The 13,572-nt window shown below is 43.7% G+C and overlaps 3 protein-coding genes and 1 long non-coding RNA gene across 10 annotated transcripts in view; 2 read left to right on the top strand and 2 right to left on the bottom strand.

Moving 5' to 3' along the window:
- Nucleotides 1-13,572, top strand: part of LOC121893724 (E3 ubiquitin-protein ligase RNF182) — a 28,956-nt gene that overhangs the window by 12,347 nt on the left and 3,037 nt on the right. Inside the window, exons 1-4 of one of the 6 annotated variants that reach the window (XM_042405694.1) lie at nt 4,586-5,539; nt 6,298-6,463; nt 13,016-13,141; nt 13,265-13,430. In XM_042405694.1, the coding sequence (XP_042261628.1) occupies nt 13,094-13,141; nt 13,265-13,430 (214 nt within the window). In that variant the 5' untranslated portion in view covers nt 4,586-5,539; nt 6,298-6,463; nt 13,016-13,093. Of the gene's footprint in view, nt 1-4,585; nt 5,540-6,132; nt 6,464-11,362; nt 11,403-12,813; nt 13,142-13,264; nt 13,431-13,572 lie in introns of those variants that run through there. The other 5 variants (XM_042405695.1, XM_042405699.1, XM_042405693.1 and 2 more) reach the window with 5 other exon arrangements.
- LOC121893845 (stress protein DDR48-like) lies at nt 307-2,519 on the top strand. The gene is made up of 2 exons (XM_042405942.1): nt 307-321; nt 1,122-2,519. The coding sequence occupies exons 1-2, from the start codon at nt 307-309 to the stop codon at nt 2,517-2,519; spliced, it is 1,413 nt and encodes a 470-aa protein (XP_042261876.1).
- Nucleotides 2,680-6,369, bottom strand: LOC121893844. Its single transcript, XM_042405941.1, has 3 exons — nt 6,270-6,369; nt 4,972-5,080; nt 2,680-4,641 (listed from the first exon to the last, which is right to left on the bottom strand). The coding sequence occupies exons 1-3, from the start codon at nt 6,367-6,369 to the stop codon at nt 2,763-2,765; spliced, it is 2,088 nt and encodes a 695-aa protein (XP_042261875.1). The 3' UTR covers nt 2,680-2,762.
- On the bottom strand, nt 9,087-13,344 carry LOC121893726. 2 transcript variants are annotated; one of them, XR_006095414.1, is made up of 5 exons: nt 13,257-13,344; nt 12,995-13,067; nt 10,996-11,045; nt 10,712-10,828; nt 9,087-10,367 (listed from the first exon to the last, which is right to left on the bottom strand). It is a non-coding gene; the product is annotated as an uncharacterized LOC121893726 (long non-coding RNA). The 2 variants fall into 2 exon arrangements; XR_006095415.1 differs by having other exon boundaries at nt 12,995-13,064; nt 13,257-13,335.

Genomic DNA, 13,572 nt, shown 5'->3' with positions numbered 1-13,572 from the left:
TAAATGCAGCTGCCATATTAGTTTGTCTGAGTGTGAAGTGAAGCTTCATGTTTTATTAGAAAGAACAGCAGCGCTGCCTGTGGAGCTCTATATGTACACATATCACCACATATATGTCACACAAGTGTGACGTTCTTTTAAAAATACCAGCTTGAACTTCCACTGCTAAAAAAAATACAACGCACGCACAGTGACAATGCAGGAATTTTATTCACAAGTTGTTAAAACAGGGCGAAGAACGAGTTATTTTAAAAGAAGCTTGTGGTAACCGAGAATCTGTAAAATGGAATAAAAAAAATCCTTAAAATGTCTGTTCCAATGGTGAGGGCCAATAAATAGATAGAGGAAGACGGATACTCAAGTTCTCTGTGACACGAGAGGGAAAGGAAGTCCTGCAGCTGTCGGCTCCTCTGCTCCAGCCACGCTGCTTCTTCCGGGACCTTGAATACGGAGCCGCTGTAGGAGGAGGATGATAAATATCCTCAATCAAGTGACCTATGACTACCACTAGCACACACACGCCCTCCGAGCAGCCTGTTACACATTCCTTTACTTATCGTAATAGTGCGCGTTGAACCAAGTCTCCGTCATCGACGCCTGGCTCGTCCCACTGTGGTCTGTCTGCTTCCTCGTCCCAGCTGCATCTTTCCTCCGGTGTATCCGCGCTGCTTCAACGAGTGGTCTCCGTCCTCCGGTTCCCACGACGACCAACTGCAACCGATTTTCTGTGGAGCGAACCCTCTCACATCCGTCGCTCCCCGTGTCTCCAAGTCTCTCCTCCCTTTCCTTCCTTCTCCACCTGCGTTCATCTCTCACACTCAGCCAAAAAAAATCAAGGAGCTCAGTCCAGTCCACCAATCCTGAGTGAAGGGGGGTGTGTCATCCAATCACTCACCGGTGTTCTCACTTAGTCCATCACTTGATCAATCAGAGTTCAATTCACTCAGTCCAAGTTAAAACACAATATCAGAAAATATAAAACCATATAAAAAAAGCATGCAGGGCAACTCACTAAAACCAGACGCATATAATAAAAATAATACAAAATATAAGATCAAGTAGGACTAAAATTATGTCTCACTTTGACATTTACATACATAGAAATGTATTAAAATGAACAGATCGGAAACAAGAGTTCCTACCCGAACACGGGAAACAAGAGTTCCTACCCGAACACGGGAAAAAAGAGTTCCTACCCGAACACGGGAAACAAGAGTTCCTACCTGAACACGGGAGACAAGAGTTCCTACCCGAACACGGGAGACAAGAGTTCCTACTCGAACACGAGAAACAATAGTTCCTACTCGAACACGGGAAACAACAGTTCCTACCCGAACACGGGAAACAAGAGTTCCTACCCGAACACGGGAAACAAGAGTTCCTACCCGAACACGGGAAACAATAGTTCCTACCAGAACACGGGAGACAAGAGTTCCTACCTGAACACGGGAAACAATAGTTCCTACCCGAACACGGGAAACAAGAGTTCCTACCCGAACACGGGAAACAATAGTTCCTACCAGAACACGGGAGACAAGAGTTCCTACCCGAACACGGGAAACAAGAGTTCCTACCCGAACACGGGAGACAAGAGTTCCTACCTGAACACAGGAAACAAGAGTTCCTACCCGAACACGGGAAACAAGAGTTCCTACCCGAACACGGGAAACAAGAGTTCCTACCCGAACACGGGAGACAAGAGTTCCTACCCGAACACGGGAGACAAGAGTTCCTACCTGAACACAGGAAACAAGAGTTCCTACCCGAACACGGGAGACAAGAGTTCCTACCCGAACACGGGAAACAAGAGTTCCTACCCGAACACGGGAGACAAGAGTTCCTACCCGAACACGGGAGACAAGAGTTCCTACCCGAACACTGGAAACAATAGTTCCTACCCGAACACGGGAGACAAGAGTTCCTACCTGAACACAGGAAACAAGAGTTCCTACCCGAACACGGGAAACAAGAGTTCCTACCCGAACACGGGAGACAAGAGTTCCTACCCGAACACGGGAAACAATAGTTCCTACCCGAACACGGGAGACAAGAGTTCCTACCTGAACACAGGAAACAAGAGTTCCTACCCGAACACGGGAAACAAGAGTTCCTACCCGAACACGGGAGACAAGAGTTCCTACCCGAACACGGGAAACAATAGTTCCTACCCGAACACGGGAAACAAGAGTTCCTACTCGAACACGGGAAACAAGAGTTCCTACCTGAACACGGGAAACAAGAGTTCCTACCCGAACACGGGAAACAAGAGTTCCTACTCGAACACGGGAGACAAGAGTTCCTACCCGAACACGGGAGACAAGAGTTCCTACCTGAACACGGGAGACAAGAGTTCCTACCCGAACACAGGAAACAAGAGTTCCTACTCGAACACGGGAGACAAGAGTTCCTACCCGAACACGAGAAACAATAGTTCCTACTCGAACACGAGAAACAATAGTTCCTACTCAAACACGAGAAACAAGAGTTCCTACCCGAACACGGGAAACAAGAGTTCCTAACCGAACACAGGAAACAACAGTTCCTACCCGAACACGGGAAACAAGAGTTCCTACCCGAACACAGGAAACAAGAGTTCCTACTCGAACACGGGAGACAAGAGTTCCTACCCGAACACGGGAAACAAGAGTTCCTACCCGAACACAGGAAACAAGAGTTCCTACTCGAACACGGGAGACAAGAGTTCCTACCCGAACACGAGAAACAATAGTTCCTACTCGAACACGAGAAACAATAGTTCCTACTCAAACACGAGAAACAAGAGTTCCTACCCGAACACGGGAAACAAGAGTTCCTAACCGAACACAGGAAACAACAGTTCCTACCCGAACACGGGAAACAAGAGTTCCTACTCGAACACGGGAGACAAGAGTTCCTACCCGAACACGAGAAACAATAGTTCCTACTCGAACACGGGAAACAACAGTTCCTACCCGAACACGGGAAACAAGAGTTCCTACTCGAACACGGGAGACAAGAGTTCCTACTCGAACACGAGAAACAAGAGTTCCTACTCGAACACGAGAAACAATAGTTCCTACTCGAACACGAGAAACAATAGTTCCTACTCGAACACGGGAAACAATAGTTCCTACCCGAACACGGGAAACAAGAGTTCCTACTTGAACACGGGAAACAAGAGTTCCTACCCGAACACAGGAAACAAGAGTTCCTACCTGAACACGGGAAACAAGAGTTCCTACCCGAACACGGGAAACAAGAGTTCCTACCCGAACACGGGAAACAAGAGTTCCTACCCGAACACGAGAAACAATAGTTCCTACCCGAACACGGGAAACAAGAGTTCCTACCCGAACACGGGAAACAAGAGTTCCTACCCGAACACGGGAAAAAAGAGTTCCTACCCGAACACGGGAGACAAGAGTTCCTACTCGAACACGGGAAAAAAGAGTTCCTACCCGAACACGGGAAACAAGAGTTCCTACTCGAACACGGGAGACAAGAGTTCCTACCCGAACACGGGAGACAAGAGTTCCTACCCGAACACGGGAAACAAGAGTTCCTACTCGAACACGGGAGACAAGAGTTCCTACCCGAACACGGGAGACAAGAGTTCCTACCCGAACACAGGAAACAAGAGTTCCTACCCAAACACGGGAAACAAGAGTTCCTACCCGAACACGGGAAACAAGAGTTCTTACTCTAACACGGGAAACAATAGTTCCTACCCGAACACGGGAAACAAGAGTTCCTACCCGAACACGGGAAACAAGAGTTCCTACTCGAACACGGGAAACAAGAGTTCCTAACCGAACACGGGAAACAAGAGTTCCTACCCGAACACAGGAAACAAGAGTTCCTACCCAAACACGGGAAACAAGAGTTCCTACCCGAACACGGGAAACAAGAGTTCTTACTCTAACACGGGAAACAATAGTTCCTACCCGAACACGGGAAACAAGAGTTCCTACCCGAACACGGGAAACAAGAGTTCCTACTCGAACACGGGAAACAAGAGTTCCTACCCGAACACGGGAAACAAGAGTTCCTACCTGAACACGGGAAACAAGAGTTCCTACCCGAACACGGGAAACAAGAGTTCTTACTCGAACACGGGAAACAAGAGTTCCTAACCGAACACGGGAAACAAGAGTTCCTACCTGAACACGGGAAACAAGAGTTCCTACCTGAACACGGGAAACAAGAGTTCCTACCCGAACACAGGAAACAAGAGTTCCTACTCGAACACGGGAAACAAGAGTTCCTACCCGAACACGGGAAACAAGAGTTCTTACTCGAACACGGGAAACAAGAGTTCCTACCCGAACACGGGAAACAAGAGTTCCTACCCGAACACGGGAAACAAGAGTTCCTACCCGAACACGGGAGACAAGAGTTCCTACCCGAACACGGGAAACAAGAGTTCCTACCCGAACACGGGAGACAAGAGTTCCTACCTGAACACGGGAAACAAGAGTTCCTACCAGAACACGGGAAACAAGAGTTCCTACCTGAACACGGGAAACAATAGTTCCTACCTGAACACGGGAAACAAGAGTTCCTACCTGAACACGGGAAACAATAGTTCCTACCTGAACACGGGAAACAAGAGTTCCTACCTGAACACGGGAAACAAGAGTTCCTACTGGAACACAGGAAACGCTGATGATGTTTGTTCAGATGCTCGTTTGTCTGATCAGTTTGATTTTAATTAGTTAATTGATGATATAAAAAGGGGGTGTGGCGTCATGATTGACAGCTGCTCTCAGATGAGCCGAGTGACCGCAGCAGTTTCTGATAGAAGACGCTGATGAAGGTTTTCATGTGTGATTCACTCCCAGCTGTAGCTGCTGGTTACCAGCTGGTTTTGGCTGGTTTTCCTCCATCGCAGACGGAGCAGGTTTAACACACGACCCCCCCTTCATTGTTTTAATGAATGTCAGAAGTACCCGACCCGTGAGGATATCAGTGATATTCTCAATCACAGCGTACGTGCGGCGGAGGCTGTGCGTCAGCGGGATGTGGGCCTCGAGGCCGCGGTTAAGCTCAGGAAGCTGTTTGGGCCACTTCCTGTCCTCAGCGTGATGTGTTGAAGTTCGATCTGTAGGTTCAGTGTGGGGATGACTACAGCTGTGCTGACCTGCACTTCTGCTGCAGCTGTTCATGATGACCGGCTGCTAACAAGCTGCATTTTCACATTTATATTGTACAGAGAACAAATGTGAGTTGTGTACAGATCGGGGCTGACTTTCCCAAACATGTCACAGCGTGACGCTCGTCTCCACATGATGAGATCTTTATAATGAGTTCTCTCTCTGACGTCCACATATCTGCAACATGTTGGGGAAAGTCAGCCCTTTTATTATCTGACTTCTGTTATTTGATATTTCTATACTGGTGATGTGTTGTTTCAATGCACCTGAGGGGCACTTCAATGATGAGGACGTGTTCATAATGATGCATATAAATATTAACTGATTAATTGCTGACTCACTGTGGGACCTTTGCTACAGCTACACAAGAGAAGTGAAGTCTGGCAGTCAGCTGGTTCCCAGTAGAGGTGTGTTACCCCCCCCCCCCCTCCCCACACCCCCTCCCTAAGAAACACAACAGTGTTCAGGAAGACAAACAACAACAAGGTGAACAAAGATTATTGTTGTTGATATAAAAACATCACTGTGAAAACAGAAACATTAAATCAACACCATGGAAACGGATCAATAATCTCCTGCACACACAACGGGATAAAAGTCTGACTCCAGGATTCACTGAGTGTTTTTGTGATTACTGAGACCAAAACTGTTGCAGCAGCTTTTCTCAAAAATTGCGATACAATCTGCGAAGTTTTATGTGCTTTTTGTGGTAAAATTGCAGGAAAAAATGAAAGCAAAGAGAAATAACCAATACCAGTGAAAAGTCATATGTGATTACCCCCTTGGATAAAACGCTGTACATATACGTGTATATATATATATATATATATATATATATATATATATATATATATATTAATATGTCGGCGGGGTTTCTGATTATTATTTTTTATTCTGTGAATCATTTTAATCAGGAAACATTTTGCGCTTAAACTTGAAATGCACTTTATGAATAAAATTATTATGAATTTTATTATTAAACCCGTGAAGAAGAGAGAAGGTGAGCTCTGACGTCAGCCGCTCCTCTCCCTGTGACGGACAGAAACAGTCAGTGACGTCACCGCACCGCGTCACGTGACACTCTCACATCAGCTGAGTGGAGATGAACAGGTCGGTTCACTATGATGTCTCTCTGACCAGATACGTGTTTGTGTTTATCGATCAGGTTATTGATCCTCTGCCGATCATCATCATCAGTCTGTGATTTACCGTCGACCCGCTGCAGGCTGGTTACCATGGTAACCCGGGCTCCCGCCGCTGGCCGCGCGCCGCAGTGAGCAACAGAGACACGGAGGAGACGGAGCCTGACGGTACTCAAGTACAACACGGAGGTACTTTATACTTTACTGCGTATTTCCATGTGATGCTACTTTCTACATTTCAGAGGGAAATATTGTACTTTCTACTCCACTACATTTATTTGACAGCTTTAGTTACTTTTCAGATGAAGATTTGACACAATGGATAATATAACAAGCTTTTAAAATACAACACATTGTTAAAGATGAAACCAGTGGTTTCCAACCTTTTTGTCTTTTGACGTCTTACAAAAAGCAGTGTGTAGTCGGGGTCACATTTCACATGTCTATGAGTTGTTAACAGCTCCACCAAATAGTGATTTTTCCCTCTAAACTTCTCACATGCTTTCATTTCAATAAATGTTCAAATGATCCAATATTTCAGCAAAAATCAAAGATTAGAGAAAAAGTCCAAAAACTGAAAACAGATTTGTGTATCAGAACTTTGTTTTTTCTTCTTTCCTCTCCCATTAATCATCTCACCACCCCTCAGATTTATCTGCTGACCCTTTGGAGGGGCCCGACCCCTAGGTTGGGAACCACTGGACTAAACTAGCTAACTGTATATAAAGTAGTGTAAACTAGCTCCACCTCCAGCAGCTACAACAGTAACATGCTGCTCTAACACTGATGCTTCACTATTAATAATCTAATGATGTCATATATAATAATATATCAGTCAGAGGGACCAAACCACTACTTTTACTGCAATACTTTAACTACATCAAGCTCATAATACTTATGTACTTTTACTGCAATACTTTAACTACATCAAGCTCATAATACTTATGTACTTTTACTGCAATACTTTAACTACATCAAGCTCATAATACTTATGTACTTTTACTGCAATACTTTAACTACATCAAGCTCATAATACTTATGTACTTTTACTGCAATACTTTAACTACATCAAGCTCATAATACTTATGTACTTTTACTGCAGGAGGGTTTTTCATGCAGGACTTGGAGTATTTGTACTTTGCTGTATTGGTACTTTTACTGCAGTGAAGTATGTGAGTACGTCTTCCACCACTGAGATTTAATGTCATCAGGATGTAGGAAGTCTGACTTGGCTCTTTACAGCACTGGTTCCCAACCTGTGGGTCACGACCCCCACTAGGTGTCGCCAAAGCGTTACAGGGGGTCACAGTTCATTTTGATTTTATTTCTTCTCTATATTAAGTATTGTGAAAAGGTTTGAGGCACTTAAGATGTTTAGATTCTTCTCCATAATGTAATAACATCAGGGAGGCATCTGATCAATAAAAATTATTGACAGTGTTATTTTTGAAAGCATCTGTCACTACGCACATCCTCACTTTAGTTTTAGTGCCTAAAGCTTTTGTACAGTACTGTCTGTCTCATCATTTAGAAAATGACACAACGTTACTGTCGTTTTTAAAATTCACACCTTTATTTATAAAAAAGATGTAAAGTTAAACGATCCCAAACAGCCTCCTGTCGTCCTGCAGTAGAACAGCTGAGTGTCATGGAGTATGTATGATAGTTAAAAATAAAAAATAATAATACAGACAGAGAATTGTATGAAAACATCAGGAGGATTAATCTCTAATGAAATATTCATCTAGTTTTACTTCCTGCTGTTATTAAAGCTGGAGGGACAGTGAGAGTAAAGGGCTGGGCTGTGATTGGCTGAGTACAAAGACGTTACCAGGACGACGGAGGACATTTCTCTTTGTTTGATAACGTTAAAAGTAAAGTAAGACTTTTCTGTCGGCTTCCCGAGAGAGAGAGAGAGAGAGAGAGAGCGGTGGTGGTGGAGCGAGCTAGAGAGTGAATGAAGAGAGGGAGCGGTGGTAGAGAAAGCAGAATCAGATCAATAAATGTTATTTTCTGATTGTTTCACATCGGTTGTTCTAGAGCACAAACACCTGACAGGCGCACAGAGAGGACCGGTAACGGATATGTTGTGATGGTCCCAGTATACCAGTACAAACTCGCCGTAACCTACTGGTGCAGATGTACAATCTATAAATAACTAATTTCACTGTCAGAATCTGATGCATTCGGTCCAATAATGTGTTGAAAACGGCCGAACAGCCAGCGCGGGAACGTTGCCCGACATGAGATTTATAAACTCTGAATACTGTGAAATAGAGATAATAGATGAATAAATACAGAGAGATTCATCCGCTGGTGATAAACTTAATCAGCATCGTGTTAACTCGTTCATTTATATGTAAACGTTCCACACTGCAGGTTTAATACACTATTTAGGTTCATTGTACAGCTGTGAATTGTTCTGTACTTTTGGATATGAATATATAGAATATGTTAGAAGTTCATTTTTCCCTTCTTAATATATACCAGCGTTTGTGGGGGGGGGTCCGGGGAGGAAGGTTAGAAACTGCTTTACTGAACAAAACTGCTTCAGTAAAACTCAACAAAGCACAGTTCAGATATTTTCTGATTAATAGCAGGTGGGTGAAATAACACATCATTAAAGAGGAAAATATGAATAATAATATTAATATTAGTGGACAACAAAGAGAAAAACACTTGCACGAAGCCGTCTGCGATTGTTGTTGTTGTGTTTCTTCTTCTTCTTCCAATGAAACGCTGCACTGAACACACTGCAACACCAAAAAACAACTTTTACTTTAAATAAATGTTTATTTATGTAAAAGCAGCTTATTTCAGTATAGTCTGTTATCATATCATCCCTCTGAGAAATAACGCTCATGTGTGATCGGGTGGATGATTTATGCGTTCATGCGGATTCAGATGACGTCAGAGCCGCTCCATGCATCACAATCACGTAATGTTATGATAAAAAAAAGTCATGTTACAAAAAACCCAAAAAACGTAATGTTAAATTTAAAAAAACAACATAACTTCGTAATGTTGCTGTGCATTTTCTATAAATCTTCACATTAAAAAGCTTCAGATGACCAAAACAAATCATTGGATTGGATCTTTTCAAACAAATGATTCCTGGAGTCACTTTATGAAGGCAAAATGAAATTCATCCTTGACACCAAAATCACAAAAACACACAGATGTTGCTCTGCAGGAAAACCTTCATATCTGCCAGATCTTAACTGAGCACATTCTTCTCTGTAAATGTCATTTTAGATTTGGTTCTGTGTAGTAACACTAACCTCTCCATTGTTCCTGATATTCCTCTGTTCCTCATATTTTAGCGACCTCTCTTGAAGCAGCGTAGTGGTTTCTGGCACAACTTCACCTACTTCCAAGGTGCACGGAGAAGGAAAAACTCCAGCAACACTTGTAGTATATAGAACAACTTTATTGTTAGACTAATGAGTTTCAGCTTGTGGCCTTCATCAGGTGGCCTGCAGACCCTCAGGTGGGCTGCAGACTCTCAGGTGGGCTGCAGACTCTCAGGTGGGCTGCAGACCCTCAGGTGGGCTGCAGACTCTCAGGTGGGCTGCAGACTCTCAGGTGAGCTGCAGACTCTCAGATGGGCTGCAGACCCTCAGGTGGGTTGAAGACTCTAAGGTGGGCTGCAGACTCTCAGGTGAGCTGCAGACTCTCAGATGGGCTGCAGACCCTCAGGTGGGTTGAAGACTCTAAGGTGGGCTGCAGACTCTCAGGTGGGCTGCAGACTCTCAGGTGGGCTGCAGACTCTCAGGTGAGCTGCAGACTCTCAGATGGGCTGCAGACTCACAGATGGGCTGCAGACTCTCAGATGGGCTGCAGACTCTCGGGTGGGCTGCAGACTCTCAGGTAGCCTGCAGACTCTCAGGTGGGCTGCAGACTCTCAGGTGGGCTGCAGACTCTCAGGTGGGCTGCAGACTCTCGGGTGGGCTGCAGACTCTCAGGTAGCCTGCAGACTCTCAGGTGGGCTACAGACTCTCAGATGGGCTGCAGACCCTCAGGTGAGCTGCAGACTCTCAGGTGGGCTGCAGACTCTCAGGTGGGCTGCAGACTCTCAGGTGGGCTGCAGACTCTGTGAACACAGAGCAGCACATTACCTGAAAGGTTTAGACAGTTATAGACAGTCTATGAAATGTTAATGTTCAATATTAATTTTGGTCTCAAGTTTATAGTTAAATCAAGTCAAATACATAATCAATAAGTCCACATTTAGCAGAGTCAGTGTGTGTGTGTGTGTGTGTGTGTGTGTGTGTGTGTGCTTTATTTAACAAACTAAAATACAAAAACTCAACATCTCAGCCTGGCAATTAATTAAAATAGATGAATAAATAATTACAATATTAATTATGATATTATCATAAATGAAACAAATGACTGCAGCGACTTTATGACTTTATTTCATATGCTGATGCAGACCTGCTCATCAGGAGCAGTTTGGGGTTCAGTATCTTGTCTGAGGACACCTGGACATGCAGACCGGAGGAGTCAGGAATCGAACCGTCGATCTCCTGATCAGTGGACGACCCGCTCTACCTGCTGAGTCACAGATGATGAGTTTCAGCGTTTTCATTCACACAGAAACACCTGAATATGAAGCAAATTCAATTCATTATGAAATTTGACTGAGAAATGTATGTTTGATAAGTTTGAGTGTCATGATGACACTTCCTGTTCAACCAATCAGAGCGTCCGAACATCACCTGACACCTGATGAAGCTGTGTGGACGTCCTGTCAGCTGTCTGCTGTTACCTGATTCACAGAAACACAACATTAATATTCATGACATCATCATAATTTTTTTCTTGAGTCTGTATATGAGTTAGGAAAAAAATTACAAAAAGGAAACTGGATGTTGTTTCTATAGATGCTACAGACCAGGTTTTAGAGACTAATGAGTTACAAGTAAATAAAATCATCAGCTCCTTAAAAAGCTCCAAAAGTACAGATGCTTTACAATTTGACACCATGTTTGTTAAATCACACAAAGATATTTTAACTCCCCCGATTGCTCATTTAACTTGTCTTTTAAACACAGCTCCTTTCCTGATGACTGGAAACGTGCCTGTTTTTAAATCTGGAGACCTTGAAACCAGTAACTACAGACCAGTAAGTAAACTGCCAGAACTCTCAAAGGTTGCTGAGAAAGTTATTAAACAACTGACAACATTTCTTAATACAAGTAATTCTGATCTACATTGTTTGCAATTTGGCTTTAGAGCAAATCATTGCACTGAAACTGCTACCTTGCACTTAATAGAGCAAATTAAATCAAGACTTGAGGAAGGAGGAGTAGTTGCTGCTGTATTTTTAGATCTGCGTAAAACATTGTTTTAATATCGAAGCTCTCTAACTTCTCATCTAGAGCACTGGCATGGATGTCTTCATATTTATCTAATAGGAGACAATGTGTTAAAGTTGGGGACACACTGTCCAGTAACATGAAGTGCACAATGGGTGTTCCACAAGGGTCAGTGTTAGGTCCTCTATTATTTAGCCTATATATTAATAATCTCCCTCAACAGTGTCATGATGCAGAATTACAAATGTATGCAGATGACACCGTTGTGTACACACATGCAAAAACAGCTGAGTTAGCTGCTGCTAAGCTAACAATTGCATCGGAGAGGATCAAACATTGGCTTGATCAATCATGTCTGAGTCTAAATGTAAACAAGACAAAGGGTATGTTTTTCTCTAAGACTATGATACAACCTCCTAATGCTGATATTCTCATCAAAGGTGAAAAAATTGACAAAGTTACTGATTTTAAATATCTTGGTGTGACACTGGATCCAAATGTGAACTCAAAGAAACATGTTAAAAAAAAAACAGTTAAAACCATAAAGTTCAACTTAGCAAATTTTAGACATATTAGAAAATGTCTCTCTTTGGACGCTGCAGATATTTATGCAGCTGTGATTCTTTCCCACATGTGTTATTGATCACATGTTGGGGGCAGGCTGGAGAAACAGCCATAAAACCTCTTGAGTCCTTAAACAAACAAACTCTAAAAACTCAATGCATTTCCATCACTGTAGGGTTCTGGAGAAATACAATTTACTGAGCTTTGACAGTTTTAGATTATTCTCAGATTTGTGCCTAGTTTATAAATGTTAAATGGTTTGTCCTCCTCCACTATGTGACTTTGTGTTCACTCGCTCAGTAAGTTCTGTTAGATCCTCCAGAATCTCCTCTATAGATGATTGGACCATTTCATCACACTGCATCTGGACAGTCAGCTTCCTCTGTGAAGACACGACTCAGTGAACGTTTACCTGATGACATGAAGAGCTGCAGTTCAATCAATACACACAAGACCAGACTGCAACATGAACTAAAGACCACTGAGTCACACAGCTGGTTGACACTGTGGGTGTATGTGATGTGATGTGTGTAGCTTTGTATTTTATATTTTGTATGTTGTATGGTGTGTTCTGTGTGTATTTTTTGTTTGTTTGTTTGTTTGTTTGTTTGTTTGTTTGTTTTTTTGGGGGGGTTGCTTCTTACTGTTTGTTGTTGTGCTGTTGAATGTTTTTGTCGGGGACGATGCATGCATCCTGGTGCATCTTTAATGTTTCCAACTGCAAACTGTCCCAATCGATCAATAAATCAATCAATCACAGCTGTCCAGTCACTGAGCTTCCTGTCAGTCTACAGCTGTTTGTTTGTTTTATTCACCTTGATGACATCACTCTCACCTGTGTTTGTCGTCTACTCAGGTGACGGCCTCAGGTTGAGTTAAGCTCCGCCCACCGCCGTCCCTGCTTCCTGCTTCAGGTGAAGACACAGCCAATAGGATGAGCCAGCCAAAGGAGGCGGAGCCAAGCAGAGAGATGGAAGGCAAGGTGAGATTTCCCATCATCCCTGCAGTTTGAGCTCTTTGCAGGTGTGTGTGTGTGTAGATGTGTGTGTGTCTCACCTGTGCAGGTGTGTGTGTGTGTAGATGTGTGTGTGTCTCACCTGTGCAGGTGTGTGTGCAGGTGCAGACGTGGGCTCAGTCTCTGGTTTACACTCTGGAGGAGCTCGAGTGTAAAATCTGCTACAACCGTTACGACACTCGCAGCCGGAAACCCAAACTGCTGCGCTGCCTGCACCGAGTCTGCGCCAAGTGTCTGAAGAAGATGGTCGACATGGGTGAGTTTACCCGCCAGGTGAACGTCACTGACACCCGACGCCGGCCGCACACCTGAGACTTACCAGATTCAAACATTAGACCTGGTCTACAGATGAACCACGTTTGACGCCATTAAAATGTCAAATCTTCCAGTTCACTGAG

Source organism: Thunnus maccoyii, chromosome 3 (assembly GCF_910596095.1).
Source record: "Thunnus maccoyii chromosome 3, fThuMac1.1, whole genome shotgun sequence".
NCBI lineage: Eukaryota > Metazoa > Chordata > Actinopteri > Scombriformes > Scombridae > Thunnus > Thunnus maccoyii.
The sequence above is the reverse complement of the archived record's forward strand: the minus strand, read 5'-3'. Positions and strand labels throughout refer to the sequence as shown.

Bases quoted from the DNA above. Each gene is read 5' to 3' on its own strand.
- LOC121893844 (XM_042405941.1), bottom strand. From the start codon at position 6,369: ATGGTAACCAGCCTGCAGCGGGTCGACGGTAAATCACAGACTGATGAT. The intron at 5,081-6,269 runs GTCAGAGAGACA...CTGAACCTACAG, and splicing joins TAAACACAAACACGTATCTG to ATCGAACTTCAACACATCAC. The intron at 4,642-4,971 runs GTACGCTGTGAT...AAACATCATCAG, and splicing joins ACGCACAGCCTCCGCCGCAC to CGTTTCCTGTGTTCCAGTAG.